Source organism: Aulostomus chinensis, chromosome 14 (assembly GCF_037954235.1).
Source record: "Aulostomus chinensis isolate RoL2024-O1b breed Wild chromosome 14, RoL_Achi_v1.0, whole genome shotgun sequence".
Lineage (NCBI taxonomy): Eukaryota > Metazoa > Chordata > Actinopteri > Syngnathiformes > Aulostomidae > Aulostomus > Aulostomus chinensis.
Genome location: NC_141333.1, coordinates 14,231,542 through 14,254,865, shown reverse-complemented (window position 1 = coordinate 14,254,865; position 23,324 = coordinate 14,231,542). Strand labels below are relative to the sequence as shown.

The 23,324-nt window shown below is 40.7% G+C and overlaps 1 protein-coding gene across 4 annotated transcripts in view; it reads right to left on the bottom strand.

Annotated features, from left to right (window-relative positions):
* osbpl9 (oxysterol binding protein-like 9) overlaps window positions 1-21,770 on the bottom strand; it is a 30,681-nt gene extending 8,911 nt beyond the window's left edge. Inside the window, exons 1-9 of one of the 4 annotated variants that reach the window (XM_086224156.1) lie at window positions 21,609-21,770; window positions 20,249-20,299; window positions 16,670-16,748; window positions 8,848-8,924; window positions 3,593-3,688; window positions 2,792-2,839; window positions 1,617-1,646; window positions 1,482-1,532; window positions 953-991 (exon numbers count right to left, since the gene is read on the bottom strand). In XM_086224156.1, the coding sequence (XP_086080282.1) occupies window positions 953-991; window positions 1,482-1,532; window positions 1,617-1,646; window positions 2,792-2,839; window positions 3,593-3,688; window positions 8,848-8,924; window positions 16,670-16,748; window positions 20,249-20,299; window positions 21,609-21,719 (582 nt within the window). In that variant the 5' untranslated portion in view covers window positions 21,720-21,770. Of the gene's footprint in view, window positions 1-952; window positions 992-1,481; window positions 1,533-1,616; window positions 1,647-2,791; window positions 2,840-3,592; window positions 3,689-4,532; window positions 5,087-5,770; window positions 6,151-8,847; window positions 8,925-16,669; window positions 16,749-20,248; window positions 20,300-21,608 lie in introns of those variants that run through there. The other 3 variants (XM_086224157.1, XM_086224159.1, XM_086224158.1) reach the window with 3 other exon arrangements.
* Between the last annotated feature and the right edge of the window lie 1,554 nt (window positions 21,771-23,324).

The following is a 23,324-nucleotide window of genomic DNA, read 5'->3' as shown; positions in this document are numbered from 1 at the left end:
ACAACAATGGAGCTGATGTTGAAAATCTGCGTAGGTCTGCTTTCCTGCACAGAAAATGGATAAGGAATCCTTCAAGACTCAGATCAATAAGGGGGATTGTGGCTAATGGCATCGGTATCTGTAAAATCGTACCCATTTCCAACCCTATTGCTCGTCGCTTATTCCATGGAGCATCGTGGCATGCCGCAATCAGAGGCGTTATGTGTCAAACAGTGGCACCTGTGTTTTGAGTGAGACGTTTCACTATTCCAGTTGTTCAAGTTGGCACTACGACTAACGACTGGGGGAAAGCTCTGCCCATCCCCCCCCCAGATGATTAGACAACAGCAGCACAGTATTCTCACTGTAAACTGGCTGTGTAAAGGGTTTATTCTGACAGTAAGTTCATGTTGTTCAATCATGAGGACTACTTATGACCCTAAACATGAAGACAGACAGAACACCTGCACAGACAGTAAAGTGCTCTCTGGATGGCCTTCCAGCTATTAGGTGGTTCAATAAGCAGGCAGCGTGCACACAATCAATAACTCTAATTAGTGGGTGAAGTGAAGAGCAACACTCGCTCAAATAAATGAATACATGCAAACACATATGTAGAGTCTATGAAAACACACACATACAGTAGTCTGCCGCAATGTACATTTTCATAAACAGAGCATGAACACATGTTATGTATCTCAGTGAAAAAAAGAATAGTCCCCAACCATTGCCGAAAAGAACTGAAATCACAGATGGAATCAGGAAATCAACATAAATCAAGGAGAAGAAGAAGAAGTGGTGGCAGACATGGAGAGGAAGAGCTTGAGAGAGAGCTGATCTCCAAATTAGACTGCATGCACTAAAAGAGATCTGGTTCATCCGCTTCACAGTGTGCAGTAAATTAAGCCAGAAAAGAAAGTTAGCAGTTTGTTTGATTTCAGTTTCTGTCATGGACGGAGAATGTCAAACTTACTATAAGTCCGTTTGCGTGTTGCTGTTCGTTACTTTGGTCCTTTAAATTTTAAGAAGACAATGTTAGACTATTTGTGTAGGTTTTAGAGGCATTTCATAGAGCATCTGTGGTGTAGAGAGCACTGAGATTAATCAGTCTCATCACATGGACCTTCAAAATATTCACCAACTTGCCACATGCAGTAATCCTTTCATCACATATCTCGTAATCAATCGAGCGGAGAGACCCATCATCTGTGTTTACTAATCTTATTCATGATGGTTTTAAAAGGCTTCATCTGTCATGACACAGAAACAATTGCTCCATTTCCTTTCAAAGAACTGAATGGAATATGTGATGAAACTATTACTGTGCTACACCCTCTTCAACCCCCTGACCCGGGTAGCAACCGTAAGCTGGGAACTACCTCTGAGACGCACACCAAGTAACACACACACCGAAATGGTCTCACAAGAACAATGATTACGGTGAAGTGGCAGGCCAGACACACTGGAGATGAGTCAAACGTGCTGTGTGATGTGCCGTTTACCTTGGCGATTTGCAGCAGTACAATACAGTGCTTGATGGACTCTACCATACTCTGAAAGAGAAACACATAAAGAAAATCAGTAACTAGGAACTGATGTCAGAAGCAGGAAGGAGAATGTGTTCAGTTCTCACTTACACAAGTAGTCTCTTTCAGGTTTTCAATTTTCTAAAAAAAAAAAAAAAAATTTAAAATGAGAGAGAGGAAAATAGTTTTTAAAATCCAACAGCTTTAAAGAAGATAAGTGTGGTGTCATACTACCTGTTGTAGGAGCATTTCAAATAAAGAGGAGATGACAAATCCCCCAAAATGTTCCAGACTGGGATAAATTAACACTGTAGGCAACAAAAGGGCCACTGAGACACTCTTAAACCGAATCACTTCCTCCAGCTAAACAACCACAACATCACTTGCTAGAAACCAGCTGTTCTCATGACCAGAATTGGTCAAGTCATGAGAACCTCAAACTGGAGTCAAACTGCAATATTTCTGCTACTAGTTTGTTGGACATCAGCTATTATGGATACCGTTGCCAACTGCCTAGCATCTCTAGGAACAGTTATAAAAGGCTGAATATGGCTGACAAACTCAATATGAAGTTACAGTACCTCATGTTTTCCTAAAATCCATTTGTTGGTGCTTTGTCATGCATTTTTCTCCCCTATTTTACTTTGCCAGTTCATTGCTCCACCCCTTTTTTCATCTGGGGTAGCAACAAAGACGACACACTTCCCTGTTACATGTGGTGAGATCAGACGTATCTGTTCACTTGACTTGGTAAAGTTTCACCATAGGGATGTAGCATATGAGAGGATAACACTATTCTCCCAGTTCCCCTTCCCCGAATAACCGCAAGTGCAGCGACCAAGACACATACCAACATCCAGCTTCCCAACCTGGACGTCCAACCGAACCAGTGGCCCGTGTTGACAGGCAGCACAATAGACCTCTACACTACACGGTAGCCCACAGTGTGTCCATCTTAATTTTTGGGAGTGAAATGTGCAAAATAACTTTTGTTTATGATGGTAATCTTGTGTTTTGCTTCTCAGTAGCTCACTACAAGATATTTTGGTAAATAAACAAAAAGAGGAGATAAACAAAAATTTATTTCTGAATCCCCGTAATATTTAAAAATATCCTGACTGCTACTACATGACATACAAAGAGTCCATCACACCGACATCCATTATCTTTTCCAAGCGTTTTGTGTCAGCCAGCTTCCCCTGCTGTTATCCCCGGCTCTAATGACGGCAAGAACAGTGGCCCAGAGAGCTGAGACACAAGGACAGAGCAGCACTGCTGGCACTCACTCTGCGTGATTCATCCTCTTTGCAGTCTTTGATCTTCTCGTCAAACAGCTGGGAAAGTGATAAAGAACAAGAGATGAAGAGAAAAAACAAACAAAAAAACCAAGAGACATGAAACATGAATTAAGATTGCTTCGAAACCAAATGAGCACTGAAATGATCAAAAATTGAATCTGTATGGATGATGACACTTTAGATAAAGTGGCCGGACGTGGTGAGCAATTCTGGATAAAGAAGGACACTCGCAGAGTGTTGCTGTCACCTCTTTAAATGGGCAGTTTTCTGTTAAATCACCGAGCTACTTAAAATCTTATTCTTAAGGGCTTATATTTAGTTAAAGAGGACTGAAAACAGTTGAAAAAACTCTCAGAGAAGAAATACAGGGTAGATTCATGCGATAGCCATAACAACATCAGTGTATCACCGGATCATTTCTACGGAAGTACAATATACGTCGCACCCATCGGCAGATAATAGAAAATCTCTGATTATGTTGTTGCACGTTGTATCATGTTATTAAAACACATTTAAAATTTGTAAAACATATTCTGCCAGGGTTCCACAAGGAGGGAGAAATATCTTTAGACTTTCTAAATCGTATGAATCATCACACCTTGAAAACACAATAAAGGTATGTATTTAGGTCCTTCATCTTAAAAAAAACTAAATATTCCCAATCAGGGGATTTTTCTATTATTTCTGCAGCAGAATCCTCAATGATTGCATTTTCTAAAAATGCAGATTATGTAACATATATTAGAAGAACTGATGAAGTCAGGTAAGTGGTTCAACATGGCGTCCTACCTTTAATTGGTCAATAAGTATCTGTAAGTAGGCATCAGCTTCAGCTAGCTTTTTGTCAAAGTCTTGGACACTCGGAACAAATCCTACCTCGGCCTCCTGTGGATGAAGAGAAAAACATAGCAGAGAATTACAAGCCAAACAAGTGGTAGTTCGACATTATGCTTGTATTTGCATATTCAAAGTCGAACACAATAATCCAAACCATATATTCTCATATTATCCATTCATAGAAAAAGAGCGTGTCTGTGTCACCTCCTGGCCAGGTAGCTTTTGTAAACAGTGAAACAAAATGGTGGACAGAAACATCAACAGTTCAGGAGAATCTTCCAGCAACACACTGCTGTGGTACATATGAATACTATTGTTTAAAGGCTAGCCTACATAAAAGGCCAACAGGTCTGTCTGTCCGTCTGCCTGCCTGCATTACAGGCTTCGACACAACTGAATCAAAGAAACCAAAGCTGGAGAGTGAAGCTACTGACAGGAGAAAACAGCTGAGGTGCACTAACATTTGTTAATTAACTTGCCTAGAAAGCCTCATCCAAAACAGACACATGCACATACATAGAAACCCGGTCACAGACAACTTCATTACATAACATCCATTAAAAGGTAATTACTAGACTATTGGCAGAACAGATGCGACCAAGCATCAGACTTAGTTCACATAGAACAATCCACTTAGTTGTGGCACAAAACACAAAAAAACAGGAAAAGGAGCAGATAAGTGTGCATAAACAAGACTTCCTCAAAAATGGCCCCATGTGCAAATCACACTCTGCAGCAGAGACAACACAATAAGCCCTCTACATCAAGCCAGACAAATCAGTAAGATGACTAACACAGCGTATGCCATCACCCAGCAGTTGCCCTGACATAGAAAAACACAGAATACTACATAAAAATAACAGACTGTGAGTAAATCAAGCTCTCGTCAAACCGTTCTGGAGACTACCGCTGCTTCGCATTTGCTGTCTGGCACAGCGCTGGTATGTCCCGAGCCTGACGAGGGGTTTCTTCCTGCTAAAGATGACCTCAAAGGAACGTGAAGAAAAGCCATTAACAGCCAAACACGGCTGGCAGACTCTGACCAAGTTAAGTTTCAATGTTGAACTATACGAGCTTTACAGGGAGCAAAGTATCAGGCAGCCTCCACACAGTCTGGAGTCAAATGGACAAACTTCCTCAAAGGAGCAAAGGTGCTTTCACTCTTTAGCGTGACTACGGCAAATAGATGGTTGCGTGACGGCCACAGCAAAAGATTAAAAGCTACAGTGTCAAACTAAACCTAGTGATGTGTCAATGCGTACTTAATTTGGGAAAGGTACAGTCATTCTGGTGCCAGCAACTTCCCCTTTCTGATTCCTCATATTACAGTGGAAAAACACTGCAATTTGTTAGGAAAACAGTTGCGTTTGTGTAGAGGCACTGCATTATGAACTGTTTTACTTGCTACAAATTCTCATTTCAGAACAATACAAAGATATTTTCAGCTATGCCAAATTTGACAATCTTTACATTTATATTAATACGATACAATTATCACACCAGTTAAATAACCTAATCAGCACCCCAACAGTTAAGTATAAAACAAATAAACAATTGACAAACAGCCTTGCTGAAAAAGAAAGAAACCATATCTGTATTTTTCATTCAAAATAGACAATGTTTATACAAATGACAGTGAAGACAAAACAGGCTAAATAGATAAGTTGCAATTTTATCATAGCAAACAATCTCACAATATCTCACATAATGAAGGGAAGTGAAGCCGATAAGCGTGGAAGCGGAAAGTCAGAGGCAGGTGGCTGGTTTATAAACAGCTACTGTACTCCCACGTCACCGTTCTCCCTTCTTCACTGTTCCTGAAATATTTCCAGAAGTCTTTTGCTTAATTCCCATGCAATCCCAGCGATTATGCATCCCTGTGTAAATGTGTGACATAGTGGGAATATTTTAGAACAGCTCGCAAAGTCTGACACGTATACATTCACAAACCCTCCCACCCCACCCCAGGCTTTACAGACAACATCACACTCCCACCCTCCCCCTCCCTTTTCTATTTGTCTTTCCAGTGTGACCCACTTAAAAAGGCCGCTACCCCAGCAGTGCACTGCAGCCGTTAAAGTTCTTGCTGTGGTGCAGTGGCGTGTTTGTGAGTGTGTGCGTTTTACTTACTGGGTGCCTCGCTCCAATGGACATGCTGCGCTAAACTACGTGCATCTCTTCCATCAGGCCACTCAGCCTGAGTCAGGATCTCTCTTTATCTCAGTCTCCGTTATTCCGTTTCTTTCTCCCTAGAGCTACAAACCATCAGGTCTGGTGAAATTAGTGTCCTCCCTCCCTCCTGCCTCCTCCTCTTCCTCCACACAGTAACAGCAAACAGTCTCACTTGCTCTCCATCTACATAATGGCAATATAAACCACAGCAGCCTTCAGACTGTAAGCTAGCTGGACAGCCAGTCTGGCTACACTTTATCCTCCAGCAGCAGTTATCAGCTTGGTATGAGGCAGACAGAGCTGAGTTAATCCAGGACCCTCCCCTGGCAGGAAAGGCACACTTCCTCTCACGCAGGCAGAAGAGAAAATACACAAAGCAGCAGCAAATGCTGACAGGGGCAAGCCCTAACCACTCCTCCCATTGGCTAAGGCAGTGGAGCCAGATGTTTGGTTGATCTAGCCAGCTAGTCTCTGATTGGCTAATGGTGGGCCACATGACGCTATGACAGCAGCAGCATGTAAACGCTGCATGAGTGTGTATGTGTGAGTGCACCAAGCGAGCAGGAACACGTAGCACATCAGAAGGCCACGGAGGGGAGCCAGGTAGAAAAGGGGAAGCAAACACAAATGTTTTAAGGTAAAGGAGGAGGTGGAGATGGCTGCCTGGAAGGAACTGCGGATAGAAAAGACAGGAGGGAGAAAGGTTCCATTTCTGGAAGGTTGTCAGAGGAATGAAAGGAGGGATGGAGGAGCAGGAAAGACGACAGGCACTTATAGAGCACTGAAACAAAACAGCAGTTCAGCAGACAAAGCAGGAAAGTGTCCTACCACAAAACAGCATGATACCATTCCAAACTTGGAACATACAACTGTGCCAACTCACATTCATGATGACATGCATGTAATTTGTTTATTACAATTATTAAGACTCAGCAAAACAAATCTGGCACGAGCAAGACACATCGCTGAAAAGAGCTGATAGTGAGCTCCTTCAAAGTTGTTATAAGAGTGTTCAGCCGGGTACACACTGTGCAATTTCAAGTTGTCTTAAGACAAAAGATGACAAAATATATCAATATCTCTGGTCATGACCGCAGTCCTGCTTCTTACGCTGAGAGAGGTTCAAAAACTGCCATTATCATGGTAACTTGAGATGAAAGTCAAAATAGAAATGTGGTATGAAATGACGTAAAGGTCAATGCGACACTGGTGATAAAGATACCCTTTGCTGGTACTAAAAACCCACAGAAATGAACACACAAATGATGAGGACGTCTAGTTAACTTGCAATTTTTTTTAGATCCATGTTGTATAGCATGGCTGGCACTAAACTTCTAAGATTACTAAAACCTCAAAGTCTTTAGGAGGCATTATGCTGCAGTGTAGAGGAATAGATTAATATCCATTGAATCTAACCTTCAATAAAATTCCACAAAATTAAATCCGAGCATTTGGGGGTGTTCCTACTGAACGTTATGTTGATTTTGATAAATATCTGGATGTATAATAGATTTAGGACTAGAAGTACATGCCATGAGCAGGCTGGACAGGACTGCTCAGAAATGAGTTGTATCTCATCCAGGCGAGACAGTTACCATTAACTTTTTCAATACGTGGTTAATTTATTGTAACAACAGTTGGGGGAGGTCAGTGTGAACAGCCGGCTGGTAATAGTGTGTCCTAAATGAATGATCAAGTGCACCGTGTTGGCATTTGTTGTGTTCCTGCTGTACGTTCCTCTAGAGTTGGACAGATTCACAAGCACTTCAGAAACTCTCTGATATGCTGCAAAACAGTAAACTAGAAGTGTTTTTAATAATCTAATCTTTGCCTTATACCCAAGATTAAACATGGAAAGCCTCAAAACTCAATTTGAACTGTGAGCAAATGATGATTATTTTGACAAAGACGTTACAAAGGCAACTTGACCATAGAATGCTAACAAGCGACCAAAGTTTTAAAAAAAATTACATGATGTCAAGTAGCGTCTTCTCTTCCACCATTCTTTTTGGTCCATCCCTTTTCCCATTGCAGTTCATGTGTCTCAGTCACTGCACTTCTTTGTCAACATGACTGTCTTCTCAAACCCGTGTGGACCGCATTCATGGATGTGAGGACTTTTTCCTCTTCTTGCACATACATGCATGAGCCTAATCACACGACAGACAGCTCTGTTTCCAGTTGGTTTATAAAAGATTTTGACTGAGATGCTGATATACATTGATGTTGATATTTTAATGGTCTGTCACCTTTAAATCAAAGTGATTCATGTAAACTGAACACTGGGTTTGTTTACATTTTATTACTTTGTACCACAGGATGTACAAACTGCTTGAGAAAGTACTATATACACAGAGTAGAGAGCCTGGATGGTGGGTAGGGCACCATGACTTATGTGTACATATCTACACTCCTAATGTGTACTGTGTGTGTTTGTTCCAATATTTACCTTATCAAACCAAACACTTTATTTACTTAAATAAACATGCTTGAATATTGGAGATAATGCATTATTTAACTTGCAGTAACATACTGCCAGTTAAAGGACAGATGTATAGGATCTTGGAATATTCGCTTGTGTTGTATAATCTAAAATTAAGGAACTTTGGGTGTTTGTTTAGAATAATATTCTATATTCCTATGCACAGGGCTGCCATGCTGCATCTACAGTAGCCGAGAAAAGACAAAGCAACATCATGTTGTTTTAGTTTATGTCTGACAGTGATACAATTTACTAAAAGCTAGAGCTATTTAATCGATATCTTCTCTAACACAGAAGTAGACAGAGGTCTGCTGTGTTTTTAACCATGGTTTTGTTTACTGAAGGCATTTGCACACCCACTCTGGTTAATCATTGATCAGACAGCCAACCGTCATGGTAAGACAGCAACAGACGCCGACACAAACTTGATGAGGACACACAGGGGTTACTGATTGGAAACAAAGTGATGAGGGATAGAGGGACAGGTGGAAAAAAATCCAAACCTGATTAAACACACACACACACACACACACACACACACACACAGACTTACCCTGAGCTGGAGGGTGTGGCGGAGGATGGTTCCTTCTAAGGCATGGATCCACTTCTCCCGCTCGTCTGCATCTCTGGCTGAGGGTAGAAGCACACAGACACACCCAGTGAGCCATATTTTCCACAGACACATCGTTGGCCATTACACTCCTGTTACACTGATCACACAGTACACACCATGGGACACTGGGTTTGAGATAAGAGTTGCCTTTTAATTCAAATTATAAGTCAGCTTAACCTCATATTCAGCAATTAAGAAAAGGCTTGGCTGATACAACTCATGTGACTGAACATAAGAAAGCTGCATTTTGATCACTTTATCAGTCAGACCTGCCCCCCTAGAAAGCTGACATGTAGTTTTTGTTATCAACACAAGAAACACATTCATCACAGTCAATCCGAGCTTGCTGCATTATCGCTGTATATGATGGGCTGTTTATGAGACAGGGGAGGGAGCACACTTGTGCCTTTATGGTGCAGTAAACAGCATACTGCGTATATGCTTTCCTGACAGTGTACTGCACGTAAAAAGATCTATAGAACAGTTGTCCTGTTGCTATTGATTTATAGAAAATGTTTTACTACCCAGGGCTACTTAACAAATTGACATTGTTTCACAAATATGAGTGATATGCATAAACAGACCCAAAGAGATTTAAATCAGTACACTTCCTGGAGGCAATGGAGATTGACTTGGACTTAAACCGGAGTGCCCAAGTGTACGTGCAGTCAGATAAAGCTGTGACTAAGTATAGAATATATTATCAGGGAATATATCTTTGTAGAGATGCCACAGCACTCTGAACACCCTTGTCTGAGATGAGCATGATTGTTCCAGGAACTGACTTGATTTATTCGCTCATCTGACACAAAATGGGTTCACAAAATTTTGGAACATCTGGCTTTAATCAGAGTGTACAGATTTTTTTTTTTTTTACCCCATCAGTTATTATCTAACCAAATATGCATCTGTCTTGGGAATCTGAGCAAGCCCTCACAGTATTGGTTTTGTTTTATTGCCATCACAAAATCAATGATACAGGGAAACACCTCACGGATGCGCTGGGACGCATCATCAGTGATGTATCTTGGGGTCACTGGGTGTTTCGGGTCTCGCAACATCAGACACCCTCGCCCAGGCGACCCAGCCGGGGTTGATCAAGCCCCGACTTGCGTCCCAGCAGCAGTCCACGGATCAGCCCTCTTTATCCACAGCCACCGGGTGGCCTTTTCTGTGGCCACTCCAACAACTCCCAAGCGAAAAATCAAATTCAATTAATTAAAATTAAAAATCAATTATTATTGGGAAATTTAGATAATTTTTTAAACAAAATGATAGCAATCATGATGCTATCAGCCCAATTCATTTTCGAATTGGTTTGTGAGATTTGTGTCCCCATTGTTGGCAGCTGACTTAAATTAAAAATGGAAGTATTGTGAGGTGAAGTGTCTATAACCACGACTGTATATTAAAAAAAAAAAGGTACAAAAACAAAAATTGCAATACTCAATTGGTTATCGTCATATATGTATTACAAACATAATATCAAGAAATCTTTTGTTAAATATTACAGTATTCACCAATTTAAGTATTTGGCTTTGATATTCAGGATAAACCAATCTTAAATATACTTTTGATCATTGTAAAAATCCTGAGTTTAAGGTCCTTCGAAGTGGCGAGCCAGTACTGGTTCTTGTTGCCTGGTGTTTTACATGGAGCACATGCGGTTGGTGTGTGAAATGGTACAGGGTGAGGCTGCACCCTCGGAGCAAAGACACAAGAACAGACAGACTGCCAGAGACATTAAACAGTGACCCAAAAGAGAGAGAGAGAGAGAGAGAGAGAGAGAGAGAACGACAAGTACAACACACACATCTGCTGCCAGTGGCTGAGAGATATTAAATTTTGTCCTCTGCCAAGGCACAGACAGGACTGAATTAGACAGTATACAGAAGCAGTAAGTCCTCAATAGACAATGTAGAGGAGTAAAAGATATTCAGCCTTTGTATGGAAAGTAGCTGTACTGCTGCCTCGCTAAAATTCAACCGCTGAGAAAAAAATATGTGCAATTGAATTAGCTGAGTAACTTTTCAGTGTCACAGTCATTTTTCATTGAACTGAAAACAAGACAGTGGAGCAGATGAATGGTGGCGAGAGGCTGAGCAGTGCTACAAGCTTTCGAAAAACATTAAAAGGCAGCAGAGGTTCAGGCCAATCCACTCAGACAGCGCCTCTGTTTCCCCTCAGCCGAACTGACTCTCCAGAGGAAGAGATTACCCTGGGTAATGCTGTTGAGCTCTATTCATGATCGAGGAAGTGCCGGCCTGGGCCATTCAACAAACACAAATACTGTAACTGAATGAATTGTGTCACAAGACCAATATTTGTCCCAGCCTGGGGATAACATTTACATGGTTTTATTTTAGCATGTAGGTACGAGTAGCTATCCAGTGCGCGAGTGCGCATGCGCGCACACACACACACACACACACACACACACACACACACACACACACACACACACACACACACGGGTAGTCATGTGTCACTGAGTATCATCAGAACGTCCTTTGTTAATGTGCACATGCACTTATTCAACAACAAGCATTTGTTTTAATCATTTCCTTACAAACAATTTGCCTAGTATAGCACAGTAGATATCCCTTATTAATCCTTCATTAATCTTAAATTTCCCTTCACACTGATGTGGGATTCAAAAGGATATAAACGTTTCTAGAATATGGCCCTTTATTTTAAGGAAGATAATGTATTATGACACAAAAGAGCTCTACAGTCAATGCCCAGTTTTTTGAACGGACATGCTAAGAGGTCAATTTCCCAAGTCGTTTTCTACATTTCAGAAAATCCTGACACAAAGAATATTAAAACCTGGAACAAACCCAACCAGCAAGAAGAACAAGGACCATAAGATATTTGATTTGGTGCAAAAAAGGTCACAGGAAAATGAGAAAAAGAAAGATGTAAGACAGTATATATAATTATCTTAAGGGTTAAGGAACTGCTGACACCAGAAGGCATTGCAAACAATATTTTTGATTCAGTATTGCAGCATTTTCTTGCCAACTGACCCTTTGTTTTTGCTGGCTGATTTGCAACTGATGTCAATAAGCATGTAATATCAGAATATTACATGTATCCCATCTTCAGAACATGGGAGGAGAATCATGATTTTGTATCCAGGTTTCCCTCAAATCATGGCAGGGAACCTCATAATGACTGACATCATTGACCAGTGAAGTTGATGTTTCATAGACTTTGTTTTATCACTTAAAGACTGTGGGTAGTGTCAAACATTTCCATGAGATCACTAATGAAACCTGATTTTCTTAAAACTAGGTTGATATACCAACTTTTACAGGAGGCCACACCATCATTTCACAACATACTCGCTCATGGTGAGTCAAGCTTGAATGGTCACGACATTATGTCTGATATCTAAACTTCTCTATGCAGGATATGATGGAGATTTTCACTTATGGAGCCACACTTTTATTTTAATTTGGCCAGAGAATTAAGTTGAAAAGTAAATAAGCTTTCTTTTACCTGATAAAGATGTGTGCGAAAATGTTTTGGCAGTTCATCTGCCACACATCCATCCTCTGCTGCTTCCAACTTAACTCTGGCAGACATATTCGATATCTGCTCAAATTTAGCAATTCTGAGTGCCTAAGCACAGCTGTTCCAGAGAGGGAAGCCATGAACTACGCAGTAAGGACATTTCCACAGTCTAGAAAGTCAACTGACACGCGAAAGAGTAACACGGTGCTAGTATTTCTATCATCACACATACAGACACAATATCAATTCAGTAATGGTGATACAAGTATTCTGAACAAAATGATGTTTCCCACCTCTGTGGTCATGTTATCCATCACAAACATTTTACAATGATCATCACAGTCCCTCCATATTGCTGCCTGTCCTTGCTCCAAAATGCCTTTGAATTATTCATCCCTCCTCTCTACTTCCTCCTCCTGCCATCTTCAGACAAGCTGACGAAATGTTTCAGTACATGCTCCAGTGGGGGGTGGAGGGTCCGATACTATGGACTGCAACCTCTCAATATTACCCAGAATATGGTGCAAAGATGATGCACCAATATAGTATGAGTGTAATCACAGGTCAATACGGTAATACGATTTGTCCATTAATGGAGTATGGACACATCATAGTGCTTTGGATTGACTGAGTTATGAGTGATGCAAAGGACGAGGCCGAAAAATCTGAAAAGGGAAGCAGCAATACAGTGCAGGTGAACGACCTCGGAGAAGAAAGACGAGGTACACGAACAGTATGGTGGTCTCAGGGCGGTTTGCTGGCTTAACAGTGAGGGAGGGAAAGACAAGAGACTGATAGCTACTGTAGATGAGAGGAGGCGAGTGAGAGCAGAGAGGGGGGACAAAGGAAAAAGGGAAGCTAAAAGGCTCTCAGGCAACTGATGCACTGCCAGGGGAGAGGGGCTGATAAATAATGGATGCTCCTCTAAATAAAAAGACAGTACAGACGGAGTTGCTCTCCATGCTAACACAATACAACTCAGAGCTATACTTCAACCAGTGAGCCAGACCATCCCGTAAGAGGAAGCATCATGTCTCAACCCGGGAAAATTACAAATTCTTACAAGAACAGGGTGATAGTGAGCAGTATATCGGTAAATGTGCGGTTCGTTGGAAATTTAGATTGCAGCATATCCCCTTGATGATGCTTTATCTAATATACAGTTTTCATTCCCTCCCCACACTCTCGCACCTATATAATGGCCCACAAGCACATATATAACCAGATACTTTCAGACACATCAAATCCTGGGAGACTGAAAGCATAACTCTCTCAGACCAGGATCATTTTACAGCGACAGAGAAATCTCCTCTACTCAACATCCTGTGCATCTCTTTTTATCTTGGCTAATGTATCTAGTCTGTAATGTTCAGCACACATGTAGTGCTGCTATTCTGCTCATTCTTCCAGAAGTGATACATCTGTATCTGGACAGCAGATACATGTACAAAGACATTAACTTACTTTTTCCTCACATGAAACCGTGATCATGGCAAAGATTCAGACTTCCCAGTGCAAGGCTTGCAAAGATACCTAAATATTGATGACTTAGCATTAGGTAACAGCAATATACTGATTTGAAGTTATACATTTGCTTATTTGAGTTGCTGAAACCTAGAAATCATGTATCATGACTGTATGCCTCTGGTGTGTGCACTTAACTGTTATCAAAGTGTACTAAAATGTGCAAGCCAAACAGGCCACAGTTGAGTTACTACCGTGTCCCATTATAACCTATGAATTAGTCTTCTTGACAGTTTTTTTAATGGCAAACTTGTGCATACATAGTATCTTACCATACAATCTGCATCTGCCATTAAATATGTGCATGCTTGTGCCAGATGTAATGACATGTCCTCCAGGCATTCCTGAGAAATCGCTTTTGTGAGAATGGGACGGACAGAGGTCACCGTGACCTTGAACACCAACATCCAATCACTTCATCTTTTAGGTCCAAGTGGACATTTGTGCCAATTTTACAGAAATTCAGTCAAGTTCCTCCTTGACTTTAACAAAAATGGGATGGACAGATGTTCATCTGTATGGCAGTAAGGCTGGACGGACGGACAACCCAAAAACATCATGCAATGGCATAATAATCTGATTTGGCAGTGACAATCATCTTCATGTGTCTCTTTGACTCCACAACCTTTATCTTTCAAATGGAACACTTTTCACATAAAACTTCTTTCAGAAGAAAATGCTACAATATTTCTATAGACAATTATCCCACTGTCTCATCCCACTGTCACATCTAATAGGATTTTTGTACATTCTAATCTCTTATAGTAATGTTTTGTCATACATTTACCCCTGTATTTACAATACGACTGGGGTCTAAATGATATGAGATTTTCATGGTCTGATAATTGTCAAAATAAAAATCAGACAAGATCACGGTACAGAATAATGATCATCAGTTACAATGACCATTCAAAAAACACATTAATTAATGAAACTAGAAGCGTTTTGTGTCGTTGAAATAGCTGTGAAAGTCTTCTATTTGAAAATAAGGGCTGAGGAGGAAAAGGGATGCACATGCACAGGTGAGAATTTGTGTCTTTTTTTTTAACCCCTATATCTTTAACAAGTAAATGTAACGCAGTATGATAACCTGTCTGTGTTCATGAGGCCGTATATCATTGAAAGGCCAGACACAATAGATATTGTCTCATGTTGTCTCTTAAAGGTAAGCTATGTACCCTGCCAGAACAACACTTAAGATACCAATTACTGCTTATCTTATGTTCTCCCTCTGATGAAAACATGTCAGACTGGGATAGTTCCGATAATTTCCACCAACAAATGACCATCCAAAGTTGAATAGTGCTGCTGTGTTACTGTGCTTTACTGTTGCACAGAAAAACATATATATTAAGATATATCTAACATCTGAGCTATTATTGACTGACAAGCACATTCCAACTGAAAATAAATATATATTAATAACATAGATATTATCATCCTGAGGAGATGGTAATGTCCAATTTGGTAAAGCCAGTAAAAAAGTTGAAAAACCATCAACAACAATTATCTTTCTTTCTGACATACATAATCAGAACATTCAGAAGCCTGCACACGCTCTTTCATCTAACAATTCCTCAAAGCCAACAGCTAATAGACAGTCTACCTCACACTGCTCTGAACTGTCCTTGAACCTCAATAACAAACCAATTCACAACAGGATATGCTGCTCCACCCAAACCTGACATCCAACAGGACAAGCAAACAACACCTCCTCTCTCCATCCTTTCGCCCGGGACTGGCATGCATGTGGACCCAGAGAGGTGCACAGTTTTCTCCTTACCCTTGCGTTTGTAGAACCACAGCATACAGCTTCGGAACACAGACATGGGAGAGGGCATGGAGGAGGTGAGAGGGGCGGGGGGCCCATGGACTGTGGCAGGTGACCCTCAGGGAGGAGATGAAAAGGGAAGCTGGTGGTGAAGTGTGAAGGGGGTTGGTTTTGCCAGTGAAGGAAAATGAACACAAATGGGAAGATGGAAGAATAAAGATGAGGGAAAAATGGTAGAGGTTAGTTCAAGACCTGGTGGAGTGGTAAGAGCAAAAAAGGGTGTCTGCGTTGTACTGAAGTGGACAGCTCTCTCAAAAAAGAGGGAAGGGTTGGCACGACGGGAGGGGGGTGATGCTGTCGCTGGGAGCCAATCCGGTCCCTATGGAGTGACCGGTTGTAAGATATCAACGTTGGCGAAGGTGTAGGCGAAGGATGAAGAGCAGCAACCAGAAGAGACCTGTGCTCAGCTTCCAGCTCAGCAGAATTTCCTTATTATTCCCAGAGGCACAACTGCAGAGACAAACAAGCAGCAATCCTCCTCAGCTGCAGTCAGGAGGGCAGAGGAATTAACAAATTCCTTACTTGCTTGTTCTGTTCGAGAGAACTCTAGCTTGCAGTGGAACAAACCGTATTTTTCTACAGAAATGTGTAAGTCCAACTTCACCGAGCTTGGAGACGTTCCACAGAAAGAGAGAGAAAAAGCTCAGATGCACATAGCACGCTCTGACATTGCATAGATGTCTGTGTGCATGTGTTTCCTGGCACTAGAGCAGACCAATCCAAGTCTTTAAAAGGCGGGGAGGGAACGAAAAGAGAGAGGGAGAGAGAGTCAGAGAGAGAGAGAAGGAAAGAGCGCTAATGAAAAGCAAGGGTGGATGCAAAAAATATGTTGGCCACAGAGAGAAAAGAAAGGTGTAAAGATGAATAAATTAAAGAAAAACATCTCACCTTGGAAATGAAAAGTCTTTTGGTCCACAGTGATGGTGAATGTGCTGTCGTCCTCGTCATCGATGCCGATCACAGCTCCCTTGGCAATGAGAGAGAGGGGGGGGGCAGGCAGTCAGACAGAGGGACACGTCATACTCTACTTTCCATTTCTATCCTCATGCCCTCCACATGTTCCTGCAGCCCTTGACTGAGTCTCTTCTCTAAATCACCTTTGGTACCTCTCAGCACTCTTGTCCTTTCAAAAGCTCCATGTCCTCTTGCCTTATCATCTCTATCTCACAATAACCGTTTCTGTCAGTCTTGCACACAGATATATGAGTACAGCCTTTGGAACATTGGAGAAAAGAAAGGAGGGGAGGAGGAGGTGGGATTTGGGAGAACGAAGGAGGAGAAAAACAGGGAAGGGTGGAGAGAGAAATGGATGGGACGAGCAGCCAACAGGAAAGAGAGCTGCAGCGAAATGGCCCGCTGGATAGCTGGAGAAATGGAAACTAACCCTCTTCTACAATGTGATACTAATAATTCTTTTTATGACAGTGACAGCTCAGACAGTTAAATGGGTAAAGACTGGATTGTCTGGTCATGCAGCGAGAGATGTTAACTCGAATTATTGATAATGCAACTATAATTGATTGAGCTCAAGAGTTTGCATCATTAGGACTCATTCCACTCTTATCTTAACATAATCTATCGATCTATGAGTTCCAACATGTTGAAACACTCAGACAATCCTAACACATGACATAACGATGCAAAGAAGGCATGGTCCAATAGGCATAGTGAGCTTGTTGAATAAATCACAGGATACGTACAACTATTTTCAGAGTTGCAGAGATTTATTCTCAACCTCCCAAGAAAGCCTCTTGTAAAAGGGGACACTTTAGGGGACGAAGGCGAAAGAAAATTGGAATCGTACAACTGATTTTCTTTTTATGATTGATGGAAAAGCAGCGCTCACACAGAGGTAGAAGACCGAATGGCTACAGATGACAAGCGATGACGAATGCACAAATGGAACAAAGATCATTGCAGTAATATTTCAAGAGAAGCGTTTCTCAGATATGTGAAAAGTCTTACTGCCCCTCCCTTTCTGCACTTTAACCTGACTCATCTGCCCTCATTGTCACTTACAATGAGCCCGTTTCCAACACAAAGCCAAGCAATGAATATAAAAAAATGAACCATTAAACGCACTCCTCTGTCCTTGAAAATGTTTCAACATTGGTTGTATTTTAACGGTGGAAGACCCTGAATGAACTATCTTTTACAGGTGATAACCATAACAGCTGCTGCGGGACAACTTCATTTACTCAGGCCTGAATCAAGACAGAGTAAAAACATAATTTTGTGATATTTGATCATTTACCGCTGTCGCCACTGTGGGACAGAATTATGCTCACTTCTTTTTGATTGTCTCTACAGCAGCAAACCAGATGTAACCAGCTCATTGTCCTTATATCTGCCCTGATGAAAACTCTGCAAGGCTGTTGCCAGCCCGTAGTTAAAGAATATTTTATTCTGTTTTTGTTTTTTTTTAGCACAAAGGATAGACTCCTAAATTACTGCATGGCTGGCTGGGTCTTTGTCATGAGATATTCTTCTTATGTACAAATTTGTTGTTACAGACTATAGGAATCAATAGCCTTTCACAATAGCTGTCACGATATGTTCTATATATTCCTGAGCATGTCAAGTGCTGTGTTACACCACAGCAACACTTTCAGGTTCAAACGGCTGATCTGGAGCCCTGTTGAGTAAGTGAGCAGCATGCGTAGGAACACAAGGACTTTCTAAGGTTGAAAACTGTAGAGCCAAAAGAAAGGGCTGTAAACCGAGTTAACTGATACAGTTACAATATATAAATGAACAAAATGTGTTTTTTTCTGCTAACACCTCCTCAGTGGTGTGAAACTGGGCAACACAGCTGCCTACCTGCATCTGCACTGAAGTGGCACTGACCACATCTACCGAGGGTCAAATGCCAACTGCACACAACCCCACTCCAACAAACCAGAAATATCCCTTTGAGTATTAAGTGAAAAGCTGCATTGTAGTGGCTTGCCGGAGTCTCTGCGGATCTTTTGTTTACATGGAAGTAACTGCTCACCTGCAGAAATTGAACAATTTTGAACAGTTTCACTCAATGAAAAAATGTAGCTGCCCACTAGCAAATGAAGCAACAGCAACAACCTCAAATAACAGTACAACAGAGATCATGGCTGTTGAGTCAACAAAACACAGCATGAGCAGACAGAGTGATGCATTTTTTTTCCTTAGAAAACCTTGAGGAGATTAGCAAAGAATAAATAACAGAGATAACAAGAACTATGAAGAACATAACTCAGCATAACTCTGCAGCAAAGATGTGCCATCCCATCATCTACAGGCATCATCAATTGTAGTTACTCTTAATCACAATTACTTCGTTTTTCATTTTGACATTAAAACTATTAATACTGAGCATGAGGTGGGGTACAACCTGGACGGGTCGCCAGTCCGTCGCAGGGCCTACAACCCAATTTCTAGCTGTAAAAACGATATAATACAGTGAGGTCAGAAGGGGTGAATGCTTTTGAAAATAATGAAAACTTATCAGATTTTACTGATATTGTAAATAATCTCTGAGGCTCAATGTTGCATATCCTAAAAAATCCTGAGATGTCAATTTGCTTCGAACCTCACAGACACTTATTCCCTTTGACTGAGGGACACTAGATCCTCTTTTCAAGAAGTTTCAGGGGCTACTTCCTCCCTTCAGTGCAACATCTTCACAAATTCAGCGCCCTCTGAAAGAGGTGTGGTGCATAGTTCCGTTTCAATTTAACCTGATGAGAAAACTCACCTCTATCAACAACCATCGACAAAATAACGAGAAATAATCAAGATGTAGCTGAAAGGGTTTGGACAGTAAGTGTTTGGGGCTTAAAAGTGTACAGAAGTCCTATGTAATGTGAATTTGAGTGAGGAAGGAAAAAACACTTGAAGAACACAAAGCACTACCCTGCTCCACAAAATGTTGCGGACATGCCAAAATGTGATGAAAACAATACAGACCTAAAAAGGAAATCAACTATGAGCCACTTCAACAAATCCACTGTGAAGTTGTACCTCAAAACAACAAGGTAGAAGACCCTAAAATTCTCAGAGTAGAACTTACTAACTTGGTAAGGGCATTTCTAAGTTCACTTTGAGGGGAAATACAGTCATGTTATCCTGACTGTAGTAGCTTAACTGCTGCCATCTAGTGGTTATTACTTAATACCAAACCCTTTAAGAGAAAAAAAACCTACCTTTGCTGTTAAAGCTACAAAAGTGTGCCAATATAGCTGTTGACAAGGAAACCTTATGTTTGTTGAGCTACCAAAACACAGGTAATTATTAAATCCAATGATAACTGTAAAATATTGCATTCAGGTTGACAAAGCAGACGATGTGAGGGAGCCTTACAGAATGTGCTCAACTGACAGTTCCAAACACCGCAGCAAAGCAGGCCAGCAGCTAAGCCAAGCACGACGTGCAGCTATACATTTAATTTATCAAAAAGGTGTGTCGGGATGGTTTCAACCCTGAGAATCTTACCCTGAGTCGCACACAGCCTCTTCTGGAGCCTCGCATCATCTTGTCCTTTGACTGCAAACCAACAAAGAAAGCAAATTAGGAATTCAGTCAGTATACGCACATTAGAGAATCAAAATCAAGGCATTTATCCTCCATTTATAAATTTTGAATTCATAAGTAAACCTGTGTTAGATTTGATAAAGAGGAAATGATCCAAGCAAACATAAACTGCAGTCATTATGTGTTACAATGAATGACTAAAAAGTGAGGAACCAAGGGCATACTTGAGCCACAATTTTATGCCCTGCATAAGTGTAATAAACTGCGTATCAATAACAACTTTTAACAATATTTGCAGTTGACAACATACCAATAAGATTATCCAATAGTTTAAAAAAGTGTCAGAATTCTCTTCAGTTGCCTGAATAATCTAGTAACTAATCTAGAAAAGCTTTCAACTAAATTGTATAAAACGTGAAAAATAACTGCTCCCGTTTGTTCAAAATTGATATATTTACTTTTCATTTGAATTTGCTATGAAGAAACAAAATTAGGAGTGAAACAAAACATATTTATTTGAACTAATAGAAAGGTATGGCTTAGAATAGTGATGTGTGAAATTCATAGTAACACATTCGCCCATCACACTGATCCATTGTCGTGCAGAAACGTAAAATACAAATCTACAGTAGCTCTTAAAAACAGGATTTATTGAAAAGCTACTTGTGCTATAGGATGACCAATCCCTGACACCTCAGCCAACTTTCTATTTGAGGTGAACAGCTATTGGCAACAGCAAAGCCCTCACTCGCTGTTCTTGGTTAACCAATACCAACATTCCCGTAATGTCGAGTAGTAAACTCTGGACTCAACAGTCAGCGAGCAATGACATCATTTTAATTGACGAGGTAACGCTGTTTTTCCCAACATAACTAGCGGCTATCGTCTCTTACTGCGGTGCCTTATTGGCGATTTCGCCCGCGAAACAGTGACTTTCGGGATTGTATTAGACAAAAACAATTGCAAATAAATGCTTGCCAGCGTACATGTGTTTCAGTCTTTCTGTTGAACGATACAGTAAACTATTTTCAACCACAATGTATGCTTTCGGCTTTTACCTTTGCTAACGAGCTAGACTAGCGGAAGTGTGGAGAAAAATGCTGCCGGTTGATTGGCCAGTTCGTCCCCGAGGAGCGTTGTGATTGGTTAATATGAGGATCTGTCACTACCCAGACTCGCCTGTTTGAGCTTCAGACTCCCACAACTCCTGACAAACACCAGGCCCTCACCTCACTGAGGTTCGAAAACCCGCGACAACTTCAACTACAAAACCTTCTGAGCGGAGCACTTCAGTGTTAACAACAAGCAGAAACGAACGTACCGTGTAGTATGACAGCAGGCCGGCATTGTAGTCCAAAACAAACCAACGATACTGCCAACCTTTCATTACGTTAGTCCACTTGCTCAGCGGCCCCTCCATAATGGACGCCATCTTTACAACAGCGATGGCTGGGGAGGAGTCGAATAAGGTGTGGGCTGACGTCACGGACCAGATGCTGATGAAGATGAGCCCAATAAATAGAGAATAAAAACATTATCCAAAAAAAAAGAAAGAACGAATGCATAATAATATATATAATATAACAAAACAAAACACAAGGCTACAAGTAAAACTTACTTATTTTACTGTAGTATTTACTGGAAAGGGATGGATTATAAGCATAAAAAGGTGTGGAATGGCCCCTGCCAATATCAGTACATTAGATTCTTATCCTGTACCTGAACAGTATTCGTGATTACTGAAGCACATGACAGTGTTCATTCACAGAGAGATTGATTAGGGGTGTGTCTTAGTGGAGGGACTGGGAATACAAAAAGGAATAATCTCTATTTAAATGACAAACCTTCTTTTAAAAGAATGATTAACTCATCATGGGATTTCCCCAGAGACCAGGTCAATATATTTAAGTTCAAAATACAATTAAAAAAAATATGTCAAGAATACCATTTGTGGATGTACCTTGAATGTTATTAAAAAGTGCACTTTTTGAGAATATAATCATAGATTAATGTGTAGGAACCTCTTTCATGATGCCTCCTCACTGTTCCAGAGGCCAGGTGAGGGTCAGTTCTAGCACCACAGCTCATTAACAATCTTCTCGTGTCGTCTGCTCACACTGTCATGGCTTTTAAACTCTGCCTGATGACACATATGATATGCTGATGTTTGGATTTGGATTTGGTTTGTGTATTTGTTTTCTATTTAGTTGCTGTATGTTCCTGTACCGTGGATGTTATATCAGTACATTTTACACCATCTTTTTGCTGTTCAAGCATTTGATTTGGGACTGTTTCTTTTAGGGTATCTTTGGAAGGCACTGTATGCTCCAGGCTTAAAAAGTGCTTTATGAACATAATTTTTTTTTGTACATATGGCAACTGTACAGATGCACAAACAAGGCTTGAATATGTTACGTTTCTTTTACTGTTCATGATCAATTTTAGTCAGTCTTATGGCATCCAGATATTTCTTCATTTCCTTGAATTTTAAGATTTGTAAACAGTCATAAAAGAAAATATTTAATAAATCCAAATCACAGAGCAAGTCGCTGTTCACAATAAGTGATCTCCTTCATCAGAGTTAGGCATGCTCAAGATTTCCATCACACATGAACAACCAGGCAGGAAGCCGTATTCATCAATATCTTTATTATTTACAATAGGCTTAACACTGATAAGCAGAACTTCACAGTAATATATAATGTGAGCTTTAAATAAAAAACAAAATATATATTTTGTACAATAAAAAAGTTCATGTTAACATCTCTGCCATTTTTTTTTTCTTTCCTAAATCCCTGTTTAGATTCACATATTCCATTATGGTGTATCTGTCGGTTTCATTGCACTTGAACAACTGAAGAAGTGGCCTTTGGTATAATGATGTGTACACACATTCTTCAGAGCGGTTTCTGAAACAGGGAGACAGAAGGAGGAAAAATAACAGATGTACAGGAAGAACGCAGGCAACATAAAGAAAGACAATGCAGAAGACTGATGATGAGATAGAGCAAATATGTTGATTCTGATATTAAAACTG